At 38.6% G+C, this 24,530-nt stretch overlaps 1 protein-coding gene across 1 annotated transcript in view; it reads left to right on the top strand.

Moving 5' to 3' along the window:
• Window positions 1-18,932, top strand: part of ATP6V0D2 (ATPase H+ transporting V0 subunit d2) — a 49,997-nt gene extending 31,065 nt beyond the window's left edge. The window contains exons 3-8 of the mRNA XM_008065212.1: window positions 7,046-7,224; window positions 9,181-9,260; window positions 10,571-10,648; window positions 15,857-16,033; window positions 17,121-17,195; window positions 18,771-18,932. Of these exons, the coding sequence (XP_008063403.1) occupies window positions 7,046-7,224; window positions 9,181-9,260; window positions 10,571-10,648; window positions 15,857-16,033; window positions 17,121-17,195; window positions 18,771-18,932 (751 nt within the window). The remainder of the gene's footprint in view (window positions 1-7,045; window positions 7,225-9,180; window positions 9,261-10,570; window positions 10,649-15,856; window positions 16,034-17,120; window positions 17,196-18,770) is intronic.
• Window positions 18,933-24,530: the final 5,598 nt, after the last annotated feature.

Below are 24,530 nucleotides of genomic sequence, written 5' to 3'. Positions count from 1 at the left end.
TTCCTGGGGTTGGGTGGTATCTCAATGTGATTTTGATTTGCATTTCTCTGATGAGGAGTCTGAACACTTTTTCATGTGTCTATTGGCTGCCTGTATCTCTCCTTTTAAGAAGTGTCTATTCATATCTTCTGTCTACATTTTAACGGAATGCACCATTTAAAGTTGAATAAATGTTTTCTTTTAAAAATTGAGCATTTTAAAGCTCTTGTTAAACTGGTTTTTAAGTGACAGAGCTGGACTTAGAGTCAAGTTTACTTGTTTGAAGCCTGGGTTCCTTCTACCAGGACAACTTCTTTATGATTTACAAACTGTTTCATAGGCATGATTGATTTAATTTGTACAGTCACCCTGTGAAGACAGTGATTGTCTACTCCTTCTCATCCTGTGATGCCAAGATTGTTGGAGAAAATAATCTATACCCTTCTCTTTCTCACTTGTTTACTTAACACATTTCCATCTTATTTCCTTACCCCAACATGCCACCAAAACCATTCCAGTTGCCATGTCCATTGGACATTTTTTTCAGCCCTTTCCTTATTCCCTTTCCTTACTTATCATGGCACTTACAGTTGTTGACATTCTTGTTCCATTCATTCTGTGACAACTCTTTGTGCTCCTTTTACCATTCTGATTCTTTCTCATTCTTCTTGCAAAGTCTACTTCTGACTCCTTAAGAATTAAGGACTTAGTGTTAGGCACAGTGGCTCATGCCCCTGTAATTCCAGCACTTTGGGAGGCCAAGGCAGGAGAATTGCTTAAGCCCAGGAGTTGCCTGCGCAACACATAACAAGACCTCTCCCTTAGCTGGGTAAGGGAGCATACCTATAGTCCTAGTTACTTGGGAGGCTAAGGCGGGAGAATTAGCCCAGGAGTTTTAGGCTACAATGAACCGTGTTTGTATCACTGTATTCCAGCCTGGGCAATAGAGTGAGATTCTGATTTTTAAAAAAGCATTAAGGAAATAATAAACTATGGACTTTAGTCAATAATATCAATATTGAGTCACTAATTGTAGCAAATGTACCATACTAATTCAAGATATGAATAATTGAGGAAACTGGGTATGAGGTATATGGGAACTCTTGGTACTATCTTCTCTATTTTTCTATGAATATAAAATTGTTCTAAAAAATAAAGTATATTTTCTAAGATCAAGCAAGATTCCATTTTAAAAATTATATTTAAAAAGTTATAAAGCAAAGTTCTTATAATCCTGGAGTGTTCAATGTTGTTTAATGGACAGATAGGAAAAAGAAAACAGATGGGCTAAAAAGAAAAAGAAAATGACTGTCCTGAGAAATAGGGAAACTATAAGACAAGTTATCACAGAATTGAACTTAGGAGGAGTGGGGATGAAGGTGTCTTAGAGGAGTGTTCAACACTCATCAAATACTATTGGAAATCCTGACTGACCAAGCCTGAAAAGCACTCTCTTCCCAGAGTGAAGCCTTCCTTGTTGCTGGTACTTGGCAGAAAGAATAATGTGCCTAACTGTCTGCCTCTCTTCTCCTCCCCATGTGCCCTACAAAGAAACCTTGTAATATTTTTGCTGACCATAAAAACCCCCTTTCTAATTCTTCCTCTTTCAATTCTGTCTCAAGAATTTACCTCTGTCTTTGCTCACTTTGATCCAGTACTCATAAACACATAAGAAATCTTGTCTCTCTTTCACAAACTCTTAGGGTCAAATGACATAGTGGGTTTTATCTTAGGGTCAAATGACATAGTGGTCATTGGGTCTTTGTTGTGGAGCCAACGTTCCTTCTGTCTCCTTAGATCAGTGAATACCATTTTTTGATCATATACCCCAATCATTAAAAAATGAGACCCATAATAGGTAAACATGTTTAATTATTAAGTCATATGCATTCTTCTAATATATGTATTTGAACACCTACACAAAAATTAAAATTAATGAAGAAATAAAGCAAAACTCATTCTAGTGGCTAATTTGAATACCCCTCATCATAGCCATCTTCTTAGGGTGGTACATGTTGCCCTACAAGTACAGGATGTTTTTCCAAGGGTTGTAGAGATAAGAATGATTGTAAATGAACAGTTTTCTAGATCCTGAACACCTATATGTGTTATGTGTATGCACTAAAAATACCTGTGAATAATTCCAGTCAGGGCATCATGCTGAGTTCTCTTCACCACTATACTTCTCCCACCATCCTTTCTGCACCATACTATGATGCATATCCCTGAGGTATAAAAAGCATTTAGGAACTAATAAGCCACGGGATCATGTGACGTATGGGTGTCTTGGAGGACGCTAAAGACTGAAAGCAGGAGAGAAGAAGGCAGATGGGTTAAGAAACTTGACACTCAAGGAATGACATGGTGGTGAGTGCCCTGGGTTCTCCTTTGCCTCATACACCAGAATCTTACAGTCCAGGAAGCATATGAGCACAACTAAAAAGCCCCAGGACAAGCACATTCTCTTTAGCCAAAGAAGCAAGAAAAAAGCAAACTATCAAGGATAAAACTTTTAGATAATAACTATTCAAATTCAACCAAACACCTGGAAAAAACTGCAGCCCTACCCTTTTCAGCAAGGCTGAGTGGGGAGCCCAGAGGTCACCCTCAAAGGCCTGTGAGAGTCATTCTTCCCCTACTGCCCATCACCAGGGTGGGTCAGAGAGGGCTGAGTGGGAGGCCTGGACTTCAACCACCTCGCAGCAGTAATGAACACTCTTTTCTGTCTCAGTGTCAATAGAGGCCACACACAAACTGGTAATGCGTCCCAGAAGGAGCAGAGCAAGAGGGATAAGTTGATAGTATTCAAAGAAATAATGGCTGAAAATTTCCTAAATTCAGCAAAAGTCACAAACCTACTAATTCAAGAAGCTAAATGAATCTCAAACAGACAAAAAAAATCCAGTGAAATTCATGTCAAGGCATATCATAATCAAACTTCTGAAAAACAAAGACTCCTAAAATTTGAAATCTGTGAGAAATGGCACTCCCTGTATGGGAAAAGCAATTCAAATGATAGCAGGTTTTTTATTAGAAACCATAGAGCCTAGAGGAAGTTGCATATTTATCTAGTGCTGAAAGACGGGAAATAAACTAATAGCATTTTACAGCCAGTTAATATATCCTTCGGGAATGACAGGGAAATCAAGATATTCTCAACTGAAGAAAAACTAAGGGATTTTATCACCAGCAGACCTACTATAAAAGAATGACTAAATAAAGTTCTTAAAACAGAAAGGAAGTGATAAAATCAAGAATCTTAAAACAATAAGAAGCAAGAAACAACAACAGCAACAAAAAGGAAAAATATGGATAAATACAATAGACTCTTTTTTCCTCCTGAGGTTTAAAAAATTTATTTTATTTTAAAGATGTGGGGTACAATTCAGGATTATGTATACAAATGGTCATTTACAGGTAAAGTTTGGGTCCCACTTTGGTCCCCACTTCACTTGGTTTGAGATCAGGTACCCCTATTGATGAAGTGTGTCCCCGTCCTCAGCAGTTTCCCACTACTGCCAATCCTTTTCTTATAGTATTATGATAATTGTTCAGAGTCTGCTTATGAGTGAGAACATGTGATACTTAGTTCCTTGTTTCTGTGATAGATCACTCAGTATTATAGACTCTAATCCCTCCAAGTTGCTGTGAAATTCATAATTTTGTTCTTCTTTATGGCTGTGTAATGTTCCATTGTGCATATGTACCACTTTTTTTTATCCAGTACACTTTCAATGGGCAGCATGTTGGTTCCATGTTTTGTGAATAATGCTGCAGTAAACATACATATGCAGCTGTCTTTTTCATAGGGTGATTTGTGTTCCTCCAGGTAAATACCTAGAATGGGGATTCCTCCTGAGTTTTTTAAGTTGACAGTTGAAGTTTAAATTGTATTTGACATTGTGTTATGTGGTTATCAATGTGCATAGAGGAAATATTTCAAACAATTAAAAGTAGGAAAGGTAAAAAAACTGAAAAGGAAGTACAGTTTTCCACTGTGCTAAAACTGGGATAATCATTCACAGGTAAGTGGAAACCCTGAAGTAGACATCCAAGGGTTCTAAGAAGTCATGTGAGGACACAGTAAAAACACTTTCAGTGGTGTGTGTATGTGAGAAGAGGGAGGACACGGGAGTCTGGCCACTGCATATCTGAGGTGAAATAAAGGGGCTGAAAGAATAAAACACACTGCAAGCTGACCTTGAAGGAAGGGGAAGACAGTCATATGAAGGTCCAGGGCCAAGGCAGTTTTGATTTTTAGATTTAGTTTTTGTTTTTTTGAAGATAGGAGAGAAGTGAGGATACTTAATTGCAGGGGGGAGAAGAGGCAGTCAAAAAGGAAAGGTCACAGATCAGAGGAAGGAAGGGGAGGAACGAGTCTGACAGTAACAGAAGGCTTAGCTACTGCCACGATATAGAATTGAAAAATGACACCTTCACGGGATGAAAATATATCTAGACACTTGGTAGCACTGTCATTGGAGTCTGGCTGCATGGGGGACAGACTGCCTGTGCAAGAATCCATTTCTGACTGGAAACTGAGTTGCCTTCATTGTGAAGATTCTACACTTTACCCCACTAAAAATCCTGCCTAAAGAAGTTTTGAAGCAGACATTTATCTCTTCATAAAGAGCACATGACTATAGTTTCCTCACCTCCAGAACAGTAGTATCAAATTTAGACATTACGAAATTTTAGAATCGTTTTTATCTCTTTAAAATGATATCAAAATGGAAGTGCTTATTTAAGTGTCCCTCCATGACTCAAAAGCAATTACTTGAGAGGAAAATTGCCACACTTAAAAGTCCTCAGCAGGCTGTAGACATCTGCAATGTAGAAGCATATGAGCTGTGAACACTCCCAATTAGCAAAGGGCTATTAGACCAATGGGCGACCAATGCCACTGTTATGTGTGGGATGTGGCCCACATGATGCACCCAAATCCATGCCTGTACAGTGTGTGCACATCTTCCCAGATTCTCTGGAACTTCCTAGAATTTTCTCTCCTGGTTCTCCTCCCCCAGTTGGTCATTCTGCTGAGTTTTCTTCAAAGTCCTTAAACGTTGAGTTTCCCCAGAATTCTCAGGAAAGAACTCTGTACATACACACTCGAGGATGTGATCCTAATTATTTCTCTGACTTTGGCTTCCACCTTTAAACTACCCTTTACTCAGCCTCCTTTCGAAATATCTCTAGTCCACGGCTGTCTTCGGGCCACCAACTTCTGAGACCGACTAGATATCGCCCCTTGATTACCTTCTGGGCACCATAAATTCCATCCAAGACATCTACACCCACTGCAGACTCCTTTTCCTCCAATACTCTCATCTCAATAAATGGTTCAACAATCTATCAGTTAAATGTAGAAGCCACTACATCTTAACAACTAAAAGGGCATAATATAAGAGTTAAAAGAAACATTCCAGAAATGGAACACCTGTGTTTGAATCTCAGCATTCCTATTTATTAGCTGTGTGTGTTGTCATGGGCTGTTTTCCCTTTCCTGGGTTTTTGGTTCCTCATCTGTAAAATGGAGATAATAACAGTACCTGCCTCACAGTGTTGTTATCATGATTAAATAAGATAACTTTTTCTAAAGCACCTCACTATTTAAGTTTTGTCCCTCTACTGTTTTAGTAGTTGTTAATGGATCATAATACTACCTTCAGTTTAGGGCCTGCAGTATCCTCCATTGCCCTTAACATTCAGAACTTGCCTTTGAGGACCCAGCAAGCACAGCCTTCCCTCAACTTTACTGCTTGGCCCGAGGCAAAAGAAACACGCTGGGCTAGACTCAGTGGCTCATACCTGTAATCTTAACACTTTAAGAGGTTGAGGTGGGAGGACTGCTTGAGCCCATGGGTTTGAGACCAGCCTGGGCAACATAGCAAGACCTTATCTCTATGAAAAAATTAAAAACTTAGCCAAGTGTGGTAACGTGCATCTGTAGTCCCAGCTACACGAGAGACTGAGGCAGAAGGATCACTTGAATCCAGAAGGTTGGGGCTGTGGTAAACCATGATCGTGCTACTGCACTTCAGCCTGGGCAACAGAATGAGACCCTGACTCAAAAAATAATAATAATAAAAAGAAGAAACATGCTGGATATCCTTGTACTCTTATTGTTAGGTCTTCTCAAATGCTGTTCTTTCTGCCTTGAAACACTATTTCCTCCAGTTCCCAGCTTGTTCTGCCTGGACAACTGCTACTTCAAGTTTCAGCTTGAATATCACTTTCCTAGAAAGTCAGATAGCTCAACTGCTTTTGTACTGAGCTACAAATCCCCACACCACCCTGTAATTTATTTTGCAGAGCATGTATGCTCCGTTGTAATTTACCGTGAATTATTCTTTTTCCAGTTGGTCCCTGTGTTCTTGATGAAGGAAGGGCTTGGGTCTCATTTACTCCTTGACCTCACTGCTTTAAAACATCGTTGGTGCTGAGCACATATTAAATAAGCACATGCACCAAGAATATCCTGGGCAGAGCTTATACTGAATAAAGAAATCACATAAAATATAAACTTATGAACTCTTGGGGATGGGGGCGATAGGTTGAAAATTCACTATCTGATCTCATAAGAGGAAAGGAATATGGAGTATTTTACAGCATTAAATTTTGAATCCTCGAGTAGTGATAGGCTTTATTGCAGAGTCATGTACATAGGTATTAAAGTAGAATGATCTGTGTTTCCAGACCCGTGTTTCTCAACTTCTTACGCCCATTGTCCATTCTGATAAACCAAACAATTTCACACCCTCACCATGACATTTGACAATGACTATGGAGGAGCTTCTTCCACACATTCCCAGTAGCCAGGGTGTTATTGATCGTTAGTTCGTTATTATAACATTGAATGTGGTTTTTCAAATGGTGACACCCTCAGAGGTCAGATATTTTCTCCCACCCATACCTCCTAAACCAACCCCAGTGTTTAAAATAAAAAGAGTTTCATGTGTTTTCTTAATTAAAGAGTGTGCCTGAGCAGTTTGTGTTTTTTATTTTGGGAGGTGGTTCTTATCCTTATGTGGTTATTTCCTAATGATTGAATTGTCGTCTAAACCAGGTGCAGTTACATGATAGACAATGTGATTCTGCTAATGAACGGTGCCTTGCAAAAAAAGTCTGTGAAAGAAATTCTGGTGAAGTGCCACCCGTTGGGCCGTTTCACAGAAATGGAAGCAGTCAACATTGCAGAGACATCCTCAGATCTCTTCAATGCTATTCTGGTTGAAACACCGTTAGGTATGAATACCTAAGTCATTATATAGCTGCTTGTGTATGTTATCATATATGAACCATCTGTGACAGAGAGGATATGGGGGCTGATCTCCCAACCTTCAAACTCTTGGCTTTATGTAAAGTCAAAGCAAATAAATGATAGAACTTGTTATTCTCCGAAAAAAATAATTTTCTAGCTGAGTTTTATATGATTCATTTCTTATCCTTTCACTTTATCCTTCTGTATAAATAAGGTTTATAGAGGAGGCAGTTTGTTTTAGGAAGTATAGAAATGTCATTTTTCTGAGATGTTCAGGAGTATCTGTCAAATGATCTGAAGCAATGTTGAAATGTGTGTGTTGATGACTTTATAGTTTGGTACTGACAATAGTTGCAGTATTCAAAATGCTAAAGGGATAGTTGCATGAGCATTATTTATCTAATATTGTCAGGAAATCTGGAGAGTAGCAACTCATTATTGATCATTTGTCAAAATAATTGCTATTTAAAACACAATTTTTGAAAGGAAAGAGATAATGGTGTTATCGTTAAGTGCCCAAAACTAGCTGAGCATGGTGGCTCACACCTGTAATCTCAGCATATTGGGAGGCAGAGGCAAGAGAATTGCCTGAGTTCAGGGGCTCAAGACCAGCCTGGACAAGTTGGCGAGACCTTGTCTCTACAATAAATTTTTTTTAAAAATTAGCTGGGCATAGCAGTAAGTACCTGTGGTTTCAGCTACTTAGAAGGCTGAGATGGAAGGATCGCCTGACCCCAGCAGGTCGAGGCTGCAGTGGCAGTGAGCATGCCACTGCACTCCAGCCTGGGTGATAGAGTGAGACTCCAATTCAAAAAAGAAAAAAAACCATGCCCAACACTGAGGTAGAAAGGTGAGTCACAGCTGTGGATGTGAAGTAAGGTTCTGCCTGCTCTTGACAAAGTAACTTGAGGCAATTCAATTCATCCTTGTTTCCTTTTTAGAAAGAATTGTACCTTACTATGACAGTGTTTTGACAACCTGATAAAACACAGTTTTAATATAACTCAATGTCTGGCCCATAGTAAAGTTGCAAATGGTAAATATTACTATTAGATAATGAAGAGGGGACCTCACAAAGTAAGCCTTAAGTGAATGGTTCCAAGGTATTTTGAGGATGAATAAAATAAAGCAAATTCAGGCCAGTTGCAGGGGCTCACGCCTGTAATCCCAGCACTTTAGGAGACCGAGGCAGGAGAATCGCTTTAGTCCAGGAGTTCAAGATCAGCGTAGGTAATATAGCGAGACTTCATCTCTGAAAGAAATACAAAATTTAACAAGGTGTGGTGGAGCACCCTTGTAACTGCTCAGGAGATTGAGGGTATGGTGAGCCACGATTATGCCACTGTACTCCAGCCTGGAGAAAAGAGTGAGACCCTGACTAAAAATAATAAAAATAAAATAAAACAAATTCAGTATTCGGTGTAGTGAGTGGGGTTTAAGGCTTGCACATAATAAATGCTTAATAAAATCATGAGTCCTAGAGTCAGTTGCAGTGGCTCATGCCTATAATCTCAATGCTTTGGAGGCTGAGGCTGGAGGGTTGTTTGAGTCTAGGAATTCAAGACCAGCCTAGGCAACATAGCAAGACCTTAGGTCTACAAAAAAAAACAAACTTAAAAATTAGCCTGGCATAATGGCATGTGCCTGAGAGGCTGAGGTGGAAGGATCACCTGAGCCCAGGAAGTCAAGGCTGAGATAAACCGTGATCGTGCCACTGTATTCCAGCCTGGGTAACAGAGTGAGACTCTGACTCAAAAAATAATGACACTAATAATGACTCCTATCATCCTCCTTACAGTTGGCCCTATTGAATTGAGTCTACGAATTGCAATTCCTCAGTGTCACTGTGGCAGTGAGAAGTGGGTGTTCAAGACACATTTTCTGCAGTTTATAATTTTGTTTAAGATTCACTTATTTTGTATGACAATTTCTCTTTTTAGCTCCATTCTTTCATGACTGCATGTCTGAAAATACTCTAGATGAATTGAATATAGAATTACTGCGCAATAAGCTGTACAAGGTAATGGGTTTTCCAAATATTACATGTATCTTGATTACACAATATATCATAACTAGAGTTCTTAATTAAAAGTGACTTTGATCATTAGCCGGTTTCTGCAGTAATGAAGCTGTGTGTGTTTGAAATATAGCTTTTATAGTTCTGGCCTGTCTTTTATTTAAATGCATGCATATCAGCTTCCCCCAGCCAGCAAGATATTTGAAAGGAAATAACATGCCCTATTCTTTGATACTTGTAGCTCTTTTATGGTGCCTACAACATAGAAGGTGTTGACTGCTTGGTGGTAGGTGGACGATAGATGAGGGGGTGAACCATATCAACCCATTTAAAACAACCAGCATGCATTGTAACCTTCTAATATATAGTGTCCATCGCTGAATCTCACAGCTAACCCACCCATACAATTTTAATCTGCAGTGTATAGCATACCAGAGTGACCAGTTTGTGAATACTGTATCATAGCTGCCACTTTGCATTTCTGACTGTCCGGACTGTGTTGCCACCAGTTGAGTAGCTCTATGCACTATAGGCTGAGAATAATCTGTTCATTTTCACTCAAACAACACAACATCTTTGGATACTCTCACAGAGTAAATGAATGTACACTACCATGCCAGTGCCATATAAATAGCATGCTGTGTTCAAACACATGGTCCTGTCAGAAGCGTTGCATTGCAGACAATTTTCCTTATGGGCTTACAGGAAATGGCCCTGAGTGATAACTAACAGAAGACAGTGCTCTAAGCAATTTCTAGGCCTTAACTCAATCCACTCAGCAAAACTATGATGTTTGCGCTATCCCTGTCGCTCAGAGGAGAAAACTGAGGCTTAAAGAAATAAGTTTTCCTTGGCAAAAGTCTGTTGGCTAGTAAGTATAGAGCTGGAATTCAAATACAGGCAGTCTGACCCTACAACTCAGACTTTCTGCCTTTCCAGCATATCTCCATGCTCAAAGCCATTCCAAAAGTGTATCTAAAAAGTGTCTTCGCTGAGCTCAGAAAAGAATGTAGCATTTTGTTAGAATAGCAAGAACTACACTTGAGAAATAATCCAAAACCATACAAAAAGTGCTTGTTAAGTAATTATAAGTTATTATAAGTGCAATTTTGTTTTTTTATGGAGTTCTTTTTCAGTCTGTATGACATGCTGCAATGTGAAAGCTTCTACCAAATTTATTATAAAATAGCTCCCCCTGGGAGAGGTAATTCAATTTCCATTAAGGTGTTTAATAAACCATGAAAAGCTGATCTAGAAAATTCTGAGGGAAAATATATTCATTATATTGTTTTATGATCTTTCTTCTTTCTAAGTCTTACCTTGAGGCGTTCTATAAATTCTGTAAGAATCATGGTGATGTCACAGCAGAAGTCATGTGTCCCATTCTTGAGGTAAGAAAGAGTCCTTGAATTTTTTTTATGTCAAATAATGTGCTTCCACACTTTTAATTATTTTTGACCCTACTTATATTCTTTATTATATGTTACTTTATCTAGACAATAATAGTACATTTTATTACATATATCATTTGAAAGTAGTAATTTCCAGGTTTTCTACATAGAAGAGTTTTTTCTTTTTTTGCAGTTAGAACGGAATAATGTTTACAAAAGTTAATGTAGTATATAAAAAGTAAATATTAATGAATTAAAAATGTAGTATGCTATGAATAACATGTGGGTAGACTATAGGCACTCTTACAATAATCACCCCAATTTCCTTCTGTGAGAGAACCTCGGGCAGCTGGGAATCCCTACAATTTGTCACCAAAGTTCACTCTGACTTCATCCACAGGGACATTGTTCCTTATAAATCATAAAATAAAGGATACCCCAAGCAACCATGTGTATTCCAGTTTTCATGAGGAAGACCCCGTAAGTTAGGTGATTCACAGTTGGCAAGCTCATTGAATCTTACATTTAATGCCACCATTGGTGTTCATCTTTAATGTGTGGACTTCTGATTTTAAGAAAAGCCTTGTAAGCATAACCCCTTAGGTAAAAAGAAAAAAAAATTAACCTCACCTGTATATATATTAACCTAAGTTCTGAAACTGCATGTGATAAAACTGGTTTCCTTCAAAACATCTAATCATTAAAATTTTATAAAGCTATTTTTCTATTTCCTGTTGAAATTCTTAAAACTAAAATAGGACTTTAGTTAAAATCTTATCACTGGAGAATTCCAAAAACTATTTTTGTCCTTATCTGTATTTCACAGAACATGGACATGGAATAAATAACATTTTTATGGCTTAGTAAATGTCAGAAAGACAGGCGGTCTCTTTTAGACATGCTAACTATGTAACATGAGCAACCCAGGGACCCTGTGAAGTTCTCCCATTCTCTTTGTAAATTTAGCTACTATTCACACTGTAAATCACATTAACTATAAGTAAAAGGAGAGTTTCTACTCAGCATAATCCCTGTGGCTTAGAAATGATTCATGTACTTTATTCACACAAAATATATGGAATAAAAGTAATGTCAAAACTCAGCCTTACAAAGAATATATAATAGCACTATTATCAGCTAACATTTACTAAATGCTAATTGATAACCTGAGTGCTTTATATACAAGAGTGAACTTGGATTCAAAAGCACACAAAATGAATATTTTAGTATCTATTTTTTAGAAGGGGCAACAGAAGCACAGAGAAGACTTGTAAGTTGCTTGACATCTCACAACTAGTAAGTCAGAACTTGAATCCAGGCAGTTGGCTCCAAAATGCTTATTCACTATGCCTATTGCATTATATTCACCATTCAAAATTTCTATGTATAAAAGTAACTGCTAATTCATAAGCAAGATCATACTGCATGGACCATGAAAATCAGAAATAGGTAAGAATTATGTCTTTGTAATCCCCAGTAATATAAAATAACAGTATTAGAAAAATGCTTGTCACTGGAATGATTTGATCGGACTACTGTTTGCACAATGTTCTCATTGTCCCTTTTCAACCCTCAAGATACTATCAGATTAGATTGCTTTTCAAACATCATTAAAAATAAAAATCTATCCAACCATGTTTATTTATACAGACATGGCAGGCAATTATGTCAGTTTTACATAAATATTTTAGATCATATAATTATCCCCCTTTATCTGTGCAGCTATAGAGCACTTACAGTTCATAAATTCTGTATGTATTCTGATTTAATTTTATTTTACTGTACTGGAGACTTCAAAAGACTTATTATGGTGAAAGCGAGCATTAACAAATTTCATATGCAGAAACTTGGCCTAATTACAAGATTGTAACTTCATATCTAAAAGAAAAGAAATTGACTCATGTTCAAGGCAAATGTACTGTGGTATACTGCTTGCCCTTAACTCCTGCTCTTCTGTCTATATGGTTAATAAAGCAGTAAAAAGTAAGCACAGAATATACATGTTTTCTCTCTACTGGTCAGTTCCTGTGCTAACAAGCCTGGGCTCCAGTCCAGTTCATTTACGCTTCCTTTGCCATTGGCAACTCCACCCACTGGCTCCCATCAGGTGTACCCTACTTCCTGTGAGGGTCTGGTGAGAACGTGTGACCCGATCAGTCCAACTCTATGATGTGCAACTGACAATGACTAAGAACAAGTCAATAGTACATTGTTATATCTTGCAACAATAACAAAAGAAAAGCTGTAGTTTTTAAATGAGTGAATTTTTCTAGAGAAGAGTAAAAGGACCTCTGACATACACTCATACACTGTACCACACAGCATGCCTACTCTCTCCAATGTAATCAGGGGCTAAGTCAAATGAATATCAACCCATTTATCTCCTAATCAGATGCTGGGTGAAACTCTGTTCAAGGATGATCAAAGAATATCCTGTTAAAATTCTAAAATTATAGTTCTTTTCACTAAGAGGTTAAACACACACACACACACACACACACACACACACACACATACACACACACACACACACACACACACACACACCCTCTAGACCAGAAGAGGAAGTTAGATACACAGTCAGTTATAGTAAAAGGGAAGTTGGATGTCTTAAGGGTTCAAAGGAAATCATATTCAATGAAAGAAGAAATAGAAGGGCTTGCTGTAGAAAAGATGGCATTTGATGTGATCCTCAAATGCAGCAGGCTTCAACACGCAGAGCTGTGGGATGGGGCACATTCGTTGTGGGTCAAGGGAAGGAGTTGTAACAATGACAGTGAGTTAGACAGTGTATGCAGCATTGAGATAATCTCCTGTACAGTCAAGCCTGTTCTTGAAATGGCTTATGAAGCCCTCATGTTCTCTTCCCAGCTACCTGTTCATCCCTCTTGTCCAATTGCTTCCCCAGTGTTTGAACTCTGACAAATCCTCCAAAAAGTCTTCTATATCTCACGCAGCTCCCTCCTCTAGTGTGGCCTCTGCTGTCTTGCATGTCTGTGGTGCTGCCTCCCCTGCCCTATTTCTCTCCTTACAATGTTAACATCTGGGCCAGACACAGTGGCTCATGCTGTGTAATCCCAGCACTTTGGAAGGTTGAGACCAGGTGTGGTGGCACGCACCTGTAGACACAGCTGGCTGAGGAGGAAGGACTGTCTGGGTTCAGGGAGCTCAAGACTGTGGTGAGCCATGGTCATGCCATTGCACTCCAGCCTGGGTGACATAGTGAGACCCGGACTCAACAACAACAAAGATTTTAACATCTTGCTCCAATTTTTATTTTAAGGTTTCTTATTGCCACAGAATCTTCTCTTGCTACATTTCTTCTCTTATCCCTTGATGATCTAAAATTATAGACAGGATTGGCCACATTCAGTTGCCAGAGACAGCTGCCTTTGCTTCCAAATAAGGTCACTCCCTGCTTTTCAGCTCATCCATAATCTCCATGAGAGCAACCAAAAGGATCAGATGGAACTAACTCTCACCCTCCTTCTGATAGGAAACATTTGTCCTAACAATAGAGTTCCAGGTCAGGCACTGTGGCTTACGCCTGAATCCTTGCAGTTTGGAAGGCCAAGGTAGGAAGACTGCTTGGGTCCAGGAGTTCAAGACCAGCCTGGGCAACATAGTGAGACCTCATCTCTACAAAAATTTAGCTGGACATGGTGATGCACACCTGTAGTCCTAACTACTTGGGTGACTGAGGCAGGAGGATCACCTGAATTCAGGAGGTCAAAGCTGCAGTGAACTGTGATTGTGCCATTGCACTCCGTCCTGGGTGACAGAATGAGACTCCAATTCTTTTTTAAAAAGTGTTCCAGTAAAACCTGTTGCCTGTCTAGTTTTGTTATTGGTTAATTGGTCAAAGCCCGCATAAGGGTTGGCATACAGCAATTCTTTTCAGCTTTCATGTACATACAAGTAACCTTGGAATCTTGTGAAAATTCAGATTCTAGTCCAGCAGGGCTGGACTGTGGCCTGAGACTCTGTATTCTAACGAACTGCAGGTGATATCAAAGCTGTTGAGCCATGAAACACATGTTAAGAGTAGCAACATTGTGGTGGTTATTGGAGAATCTCAAAACTTGTAGAATCATAGACCACTCTGTTGGATTCAGTACACAGTTCAGATTTTCTTAGGTATCAGGCATTGGCTATACACAAATGAGCAATGAACAAGAGAGCCATGGTTCCTCAAATATTATAGAGTATAATAGGGAGGAAAATACAGACACAGATTTCAAACGAATGTAATTGCTGTTGGATACCTAGTGAAGAGTTGGTTAGTCCAACAGCACCATGGCAAGTATCCATGATAGGCAGAGCAGGAACCCCTGAAGGATGGACTGAGATGGGATAGTTAGAGCAGCTAGGAGGAGAACCAAGACACAGTAGAAATATGGAGACCAAAGGAACTGAAATGAAACATCAAGAAAAGCTGAATGGTTAGAGGAAATGAAGAAGAGTGACGTGGGGATGGGAGCCAAGTGGTGTTCAGGTCAGAGAAGACAGACTATGAGTGTATGTTGACCTGCCTTGAAGACCAAAACCCAGAATCTTACAGATAAAAAACCCAGAATATTACAGATAAAAAAAACCTTAGGTCTTGAGAAGATAACTTGCTCTAAGCTATATAGTATTCTTAGCTACAAAGTTAGTTTTATTGATGTCTAACCTAGGATGTTAAAAAAGAAAACCAAAACCCCGAAAGTATAAACAAATGGTAGGTAGCACAGAATTTCATAGTGTAAGAAGGTATATTGACATAGACAATTAGAAAAGGACACTGACGTGTATGACAGGCACTTTCCCTTCAAAACAAAATGGAAGATACTCCACTTACATTATCTGTTTTTGTCCCAGAATGAGCCCTAAGAAGTAGATATTATTCCTGTTTTCATGAAAGAGACATTTGTGACACTAGTGACCTACATGATAGACACATGAATAACTCATTGCAAGTGCCTGGGAAATAATGCTTGGTGGGGTTTCGAGAGTCCTAGGCCATCATTGCTGCTGGAATTCTTCTCCGGCAAGCAAAGTTATTCTGATACAAGAAGAGACTAAGGGGACATTGATAACATTTGTTATTATTAGACATAGAATCAGAAAGGAAAACAAATCACTTCAGAAATGAATTTGTGTACTTAGGGTTCTGTTTGCAGCATTTAGTAGCTTACTAGACTTCACAATTTTGTCTTGCACATTCAGTTTGAGGCTGACAGACGTGCTTTCATCATCACTCTGAACTCTTTTGGCACTGAATTGAGCAAAGAAGACCGGGAGTCCCTCTACCCAACCTTCGGCAAGCTCTATCCTGAGGGGTTGCGACTGTTGGCTCAAGCAGAAGACTTTGACCAGATGAAGAGAGTAGCGGATCATTATGGGGTATGTGATGTTGCCAGGTTCCCTAAGTGCCTTGTGTTATCACATCATATGTACTTTCAAAGCTCACATCTCAAAGTCCCACTTTTTATCACAAAAAGTTATAATATTTGTAAGGTACACAGTGTCTCTTGCTGTAACTGTCTCTCCCACAGAAATACTTCAAATTTCTAGTCCAAGGTGGTATTTTTTAAAGTTCCTACCAAGCAAGTATTTGTTGAAATCTCCAAGGAGTGGATATCGGAGCATGTCTTTTGAAGTGCTTGATAAAGCAAGTTCCCCAAGAGACTGTGCAGTGTTCTGGAAATGTGAACTCATGTTGAAGTTATGTAAAATAGTCTGACCCAGCAGTCCTTTCAGGTCCCCACTAGGGAAGCAGAGAGGTACAGAACGTCTGGGTGGATCACAAGGGAGAATATGGGTCTATTGGTTTTTCCACTCCAATTCCTAAATGACCCAAAATCGAGAAAAAAAGATCACTGCTTGTGTCCTTTCCCTACTCCAGCATCCGGCTGCTCTTGGAGAGCCTGAAGCTCCCCAGTTCAAGGTTATACACCTCATCTCTGATTCCATTTCCTCTGACTTGAGGACAGTTATGTACATACCCTCCAGGTAACTTCTCCAGGACCAGAATTACACTCATCTTTTTCTGTGGATTTCTGAAGCACTCCAGGAAAGACGAAAGTCAGCAAATGAGGCATAAACCTTCATAATATCTCATGTATAATTGCATGAGACACTGTAGCATAATATTAAAATTTGAGCTTTTCTCCAAATTTCATTTCCTCTACACTTGAATTGCATGGGAACCTTCATGTGGAAATGAGCTCGAGCAGTGTACATTGAGAGTAGAATTGATTTTGTCTCTTGCCTGAATAAGCCAATATGCTAGATTTTTATCCACACTGGTTATTTGAAATTTTCTAGTGTTTTCTCAAGTGGTTGAAGATAAAAATAAATAAATAAATAAAACTTCTGGTATAGTTTTTTCTTCAAATGCAAAATTTCTATATTGCTAGGAAAAATCTATTAATATACATTTATAAGTATATATAATGCCAATTAAAACAATCTCTTGCCTTTTTTTAAGGAGTATAAACCTTTGTTCGAGGCTGTAGGTGACAATGGGGGAAAAACGTTGGAGGATGTGTTTTATGAGCATGAGGTATGACATATGTGGTGATGCTATTACCTTATTTTTCTCTTACTATGGGTTTTATATATTTTATTACTTTGGGTTTTCTTTTTACAGTTAGTCATGCCAGGTGATTAGGCACATTCACAGCTTGACAGTAAACAGTGTATATTAGTAACTGTCTTGGGAGAGCCCAAACACTGTGGTTCACGTTTGATGGCTTCACATGGAACTTTCCTGTTCAGACAGTCACATTCTGGAATCCATTTCATAACCAATTAACTAAAGAAGGAAAGCTAGAACATCTTTATGATTAAATCTCAACTCTCCTCACTCTGGCACATCTTACTCTCTAATCCAGCTCTTCTTCAAGAAGAGTTTATCTAGTTATAACTCATGGGCACAATTATGAATCTTAGGAATTGTTAATATAGAAATATATCCAGAGAGTCTACATTATTCTCTTTCCCTCCAAAAGGCAGAAGTGTACTTAATTCATTTATATTCAGTTCCTGAAATACTGTACTCCTCAACAAAGGGCTTTGTTTTTTTGGTACCAGGCAAAGTCTTCCAAATCTAGAGTTTTTCTAGTATTTTCTATTCATTTCTCTTAAACCATTGGCCCTTCCTTCTCAATCTGATTGAAACTAACAGAGAATCCTGAAATGTTCCCAAACTTTAGAGTTAGACTGACTCCAGAAAGCAGTCTGGAATCTTCCTATAAGATTTGTCCTTTAGACATTCCAGCAGCTCTCTAGTTCTGTCATATTAAGAATTAAAAACAATGCAACTTACTCGATGTATTAGGGTTGTTTTAAAATGCCACGCCATTGCACCACTGCTACAAAGGAGGCTGTTAAGGGCACTGCCTTTGGCAGGAAAAATGAGCATCTATTCCCGAGAACAGAGATGGCCTCCACTTCCTGACTACTTGGCTTGAGGTTTCCAGAGCTGCCTGATGGACTCAGTGCCTCTCCTCCTTTTATCCATCTCAATGTCATGATGGAAATGAATAAAGGAATAGTTCTAGATCAGACTCTTCCCCAGTTTTTAAAAAATTGTTTTTTGAAAATTGTCTTTTGCTCATCTATCATCCACTGGAAAAAAAGATCTGAATTCCAAGGTCCTGAGGCACTGCTCTAAAACTTATTTAAAATTTTATAAGTTGTGGCCAAGAAGAAATACTTTATGTAAATGAGACAAGTTCACTAGCCAGAAATCAGATAAATATTACTACAGATTTCCACATTTATGACTCATTCTTCACTGGATCATAGAGGTTAATTTAGTTAACCCTAGTTACACACATACACATCACAAAGGTCTCCTAGGAATATTGGTGTTAACTAGATAAGATTTAGAATTTGTCTGGTGATTTTTCAAACTTGCTTTTATAACCACTGTTGTCCATGTTTATCTGCAGAGAGACACTCTCCCTTTGCTAAGTTACCACCTTTTTCCTCTATTTGGCCTAACTTGAACATTGTCTATTTAAATACCATTAGCACTACACAAGCACAAGTCAATCTGTAGCTTAAAATTATTTCATAAATGTAGTATGTTCCAAATAAGTTGATGGTCCATGTTAATTTTTTTCTTCTTCAGGTAAAAATGAATGTGCTGTCATTCAACAGACAATTCCATCATGGTGTGTTTTATGCCTACATAAAGCTGAAGGAACAAGAAATGAGGAATATCGTGTGGATAGCAGAATGCATTTCACAAAGACATCGCACTAAAATCAACAGTTACATTCCAATTATATAACCCAAGGGGGAGAGTCTCAAATGCAGAAAATCATAAATGTTAAAAGGAAGTTATTGGAAAAATAAAAGGAATTGTGTCATATTATCTAGGTTGCACCACAGTAAGCCATATCACATCTTCATGAATTGCAAATATTGGAAATGCACTCAGTCAATCCTGAAGCAAAGCATTTCTTTTTTTTTCTTTTTTCTTTTTTAAGCAGTTTTAAATCTTGTTTCCACATTTCTGTCTCACTACTTAAGCTTCTTACTGAAGCTTGGAGATTAATGTTAGTTAACCCGATAGTACTTTTCCTATTCTTGTTTGACCATGCTAAAGACTGGACCTAATAAAAATATTTTATTTTTGCTTTTATTTTTATTTTTTATTTTTATTCCATGCTTTATTATAGGCCTCAATACTGAGTGTCTTTATTTTTCAATGGTCTTTTCCTTCTTTTCCTAGAGGCACAAAACTTCAAAGTTGTACATAGTCAACATGGATCACATTTAATGGGATAACTGTCTGATATTTTTTTCTAATACACTTTGACCTGGTAGACCTGAGAAAACAATACAATTCCAAATCACATTCCCTAGATTTAAGTAGTGTGAGATGTGTTAACAGTTTCTCAAACCCTTTTTTTCTTTTTCTTTTCTTTCTTTGTTTCTTTGTTTCTTTCTTTTTTGAGGCAGGGTGTCACTCTGTCACTCAGTCTGGAGGAGAGGGCAAGGGCAGTGGCACAGTCATGGTTCACTGCAGCCTTGACCTCCTAGACTCAAGTGATCTGGCCAGCTCAATCTCCTGAGAGCAGGGATTACAGGCACATACCACCAAGCCTGGCTATTTTTTTGTGGAGACGAGGTCTTACTATGTTGTCTAGGCTGGTCTCCAACTCCTGGGCTCAACTAATCGTCCTGCTTTGGCCTCCCAAAGTGCTGGAATTACAGGTGTGAGCTACCATACTCAGTCACAATTTTCTTTAAATAAAAAAAAATGTCTTTCTGGTGATTTCCTCCTTCACCTGAGAAGAAAATAATCTCATTGACTGTATTTTATTCATTTGAAAGCAAAATTCACAGGTTCAGGTTTCAGGACGTGTAAAGACTCTAAGCCTTCCAGCACCTTCCTCAGCCACTCAAGAGTCCAATATAGAAGAGATGACCTTCCCTAAACCCCTGAGGCAAGTAGAAAGTGCTCCTAGCATATATAGGATGCACATGTTGCAACTTGAAGAACTTGCATTGAAGTTTCATAGCTTTTTGGTGGCTTACTTGAGATCTGACTACCACATGAAGCCTCAGAAAACTGATCTACAGTGGAAAACAGGGACCTTTGAAAAACATCTTATTACGTAAAATGACACCAAAAAGACAAGCACTAAATATAGAACATGAAGAACAATGAATTTCTTGTTCTAAGTGATTGAAGTTGAGGCCCTAACCATCCCTTTCCCATCCTCCTCCTGAACACTTCTTTAGTTCCTCAGTTCTCTGTCTGCTGCAGTCAGTCTCAGAACATTATATTCCAATGAACTCTACACCCAGACTCCTGTTCTTGTGAGACTCCAGCCACTCCAACCCTTTCCTATTTCCACACTCTCAAGGATTCTCAAGTCCTGTATCAGCCTGTCCCTGGGCAGAACTTGTTAGGCCTCTAATGAGGTTTTGCAGTTACAGAATTGTGGTACTCTATGGGATACACATGTAGCGGTTGCAATTCTCAGGACACTTGCAGAACATCTAAGAAAAAATGCAGTCATATCAGTTATTCTGATGCTTGAGGAATGAAGAACACTGACTGAGGGCCTGAGGGTGGAGGTGCCCATAGGGAATCTGGGTTTTGCTGGGCAATGACACAATTCAGTTAGCCAGTGTGAAGTGCCCCCTTACCCCTCCCCAGTATGGCAACAATATAACAGGACATTGAGAAGGTTAAAAGAAATCATCCTAGAGTGAAGAAAGACTTGGTGGTGATCAGACATGAGGGACTTCATTAATAGTAATTCTTAAGTCTATTACCTTAAAATGCTGTTGCTAATGTCTTGGATCTCACAGGAAAGACACGGGAAGGATACAATTACAGTTTCACTCTGTTTTGTCTTAGTTACTTTCAGGAGCAGACAAATTCTCCCTATTGTGGGATTCATTTTATTTTGAGTAATTTTCTCCTCACTTCAGCAAATGAAAGAATATATATATTTGAGTTGGATTCTCACTCCATCACCCAAGCTGGAATGCAGTGGCACACTCGCAGCCACCCCAGCGTCGACCTCCTGGGCTCCAGTGATCCTTCTGCCGCAGCCTTCCAAATAGCTGGAACTACAGACATGCACTACCACACCTGGCTAATTTTTTATTTATTGAATAGACGAGGTCTCACCAAGTTGCCCCAGCTGGTCTCGAACCCATGGGCTCCGGCAATCCACTTGCCTCAGCCTCCCAAAGTGCTGGGATTACAGGTTGAGTCCCCGAACCTGGTCTACTTACATATTTTGCATAAGAGTTGCTGGAGGATATATGTGACATTATCAGAGGATATCATTTTTAGTGATTTTTATCCCTTATGTGTCATAGTGGCTGAGCTCAGGAGTTTTGATGTCATCATGGATGACTGCATAATCATAAAATGTATGTATTTTATATATACACAAAAATAAGATGAAGAAAATACAATAAGATCCCAAGCCACTTTTCCTCAATAATCTCTTTTTTCTCTCACATCTTTTTTTTTTTTTTGAGTTGGAGTCTCACTCTGTCACCCAGACTGGAGTGCAGTGGCCGCTCCCGGCCACCACAGCCTTGACCTGCTGGGCTCCAGCGATCCTTCCACCTCAGCCTTCCAAGTAGCTGGAACTACAGGCACATGCTACCACGCCCGGCTAATTTTTTTGATTTATTATAGAGATGAGGTCTCGCCAATTTGCCCAGGCGGGTCTCGAACCCGCGGGCTCTAGCAATTCACTCACCTCGGCCTCCCAAAGAGCTGGGATTACAGGTTGAGCCACCGAGCCTGGCCTCTCTCACATCTTTCTTATTCCATCTGGTCTTCCATGAGTTACTTTTCCACCAGGTCCATCAATTACTTTCTCTTCAATCACCCGTGCTGTGTTTTTCTGTGGTTTACTGAAGTTTTGATCATGAATTGAAATCTGACTCACCATAGCACTGCACATCATGGATGATACCTGGCTGCTCACGTGAAGGAAAGCAGGTTAGAATTATTTTTGCTGTGAAAGGAGAATAAGTAGAGAAGAAGCATGTAAAGACCACTGTGAATATCAACATATCAATTGTCCTCCAAGAATTATCACTCTAACCAGATCCATAAGTGCCATCTAAAAGCTAGGATCATTGACAAAATGTAAAAGTATATCAGTAGCTCTATGACAAGAGTGGACTTCTGGTACTCCAGGACTGTCTGGTGGTACTTGCTAGTAAGATGGAGCTCTGATTGACAATAAGTTGGGAGCATCACATTCACTGACGTTGAATCTAGGACTTCAGAGGGGAAAGTCATTATTGCCTTTGTTATCGTTTAAACAAACCAATTCTAGATTTTAAATAATTCATACATTTTATGATTCTACTTTTAGGTTTTTAGAAATTCAAGCATCTATTTCTCTACTCTGTAGTTAATGCTGAGACATATTTTGGTGGATAATACACTCACTGTTTTACATTTTTAGACTGTTTCCATTTGAGTTTAAAAATTTTTTCATTTAAATATGAGTGGAAATGAATATATTTCAGATAATTTCTGCAACATCAGGAATTTTTAAAAATTAAAAGATAATATTTTGATAATAAAAAGGAAACATATAGATAAGGTTTTAATAATTAAAATTATTAATTTGTTTGATTAAATATTCTTTTAAATTCAATAATATATTTTTTAAGATTTGCGGAGGCACGGAAGAGTCGGTCCAATCCCAGTGTCCAGAACATGTGGTTGTCCCCAAAGAGTCTCCCTGGCTGTGTGAGGACAGTGGTGTATACTGAATAAATCCTTCAGAAACTCAAAAGGCTTTTCCACAGATAAGAAAGTTCTGCAAGATCCATACATGCAAATAGATAAATATAAATTACGTTATAAGGAATTAACACTTCACAGTTTAACTGTCCTGTGTTAGATATCATTCTGAAATATCAGGATTATTTTAGCTATAGAATATAATACGAATCCTTGTCAGGCATGGCGGCTTGTGCCTATAATACTAGTGATTCAGGAGACTGAGGCTGGAGGATCCCATGAGCCCAGGAGTTCGAGGGTGCAGCGAACTATGAGCTATATTACTCTTTTCCTAATCTTTCACCAGAATTATAGACATCTGCACAATCTTCCACAATTTTGCATCATATGTAAAAGGACTATGAACTTCTAAACTGCATTCATGAGAACCTAGAGGTCTGTAGGCTTCAGGTTAGCAATGTCCATTGTAAAAGCTGAGGAATAGAAGAAATGACAAGCAATTAATGGGAAAGAATTTTCATTGAAAAAATAAAATATAGAAACTCATATACCTTTCCCATCTTTTAGAGGGACATCCTGTGATGCTGAACAAGTCGCTTCTGGGTGGAAGTATTTGCTTAGGTTGGAGAAGGGCTTCCTACCTGCCCAACAAAGTCAGTTATGTCAGTCATGGAGATGGTGGAGAGATGGAGGTCACAACGAGGTTGCTCTCATACCAAATTGAAGTTATGATCCAAAAAATCCACACTCTACTTCTTAAAAATATTGATGTTCCAATCCATCAAATGTCTTACCCATTGCTACTGATTTTTGCCAGAGGAGTGGGTGAAAACTTTGTGCATTAGTTAAAAAGTAGATGCTGACCAGCTGATGTTTCCTGCAGTGTATCTCCAGGATTGAATGATCAAATGGGAAAAATTACTCTTAAGGTTGCATCTTCGGTGAAATCGAAGAAAATTGTGCTCTCACATTCCCTCATGTCACCTTGAAATGAATCATTTCTATCTTTTTAGTCATCTTTTATTGCTTAAAGCCAAATAAAAGGAAGCCAAGTAGAAAAGTAAAGTATGAACTGGACAGATGCATAACCTCCTCGTAAATACTATAAACCACAAGAGAGCAGTGTATTCAGTGTATTTCCAGAATGAAACATACATCTTTATGTTCAGGAAGTGGCCTGAGATGTCCTGCACTGAGGAGGCCATTTGCAGGTAAAACTGTGGAGAGAATGCCTGTGTATAAATCACAAACAGCGAGACATGCTCTATCCTCTCCTAAGCCACATGATAAACATAAATTCACTTAAGATAGTAGTAATGTTAAAATCTGGGAAGGCAGCAGCTAGGAGAAAACGTATGCCTCTGTAAAATAAAGGAGAAATAAGCAGCTAATTCAGAAGAAACGTCAACAGAGCATCTATGACTTTTTTCAAAATGGGTTCTGGTTAAAGTCATGGAAATAGCCTACTTTGAGAGATAACTTACCTAAGGAAAATAAGTAAAAAGCACATTTTGTAGGTGCTGAATGGAAGCATACTCTTTAAGTCAAGATAATACTTTAACATTTTTCCTCTAAGTTCTTTTTTTCCCCATTTTTTCCATCTGTAATGTTTTATGACTTGATTTTCCATAAAAATCAAAGTATTAT

Source organism: Carlito syrichta, unplaced genomic scaffold (genome assembly GCF_000164805.1).
Source record: "Carlito syrichta isolate Samal-C Ts95f unplaced genomic scaffold, Tarsius_syrichta-2.0.1 Scaffold308192, whole genome shotgun sequence".
NCBI lineage: Eukaryota > Metazoa > Chordata > Mammalia > Primates > Tarsiidae > Carlito > Carlito syrichta.
Note: the sequence above shows the minus strand (reverse complement) of the source record. Positions and strands in the feature narration are given on the sequence as shown.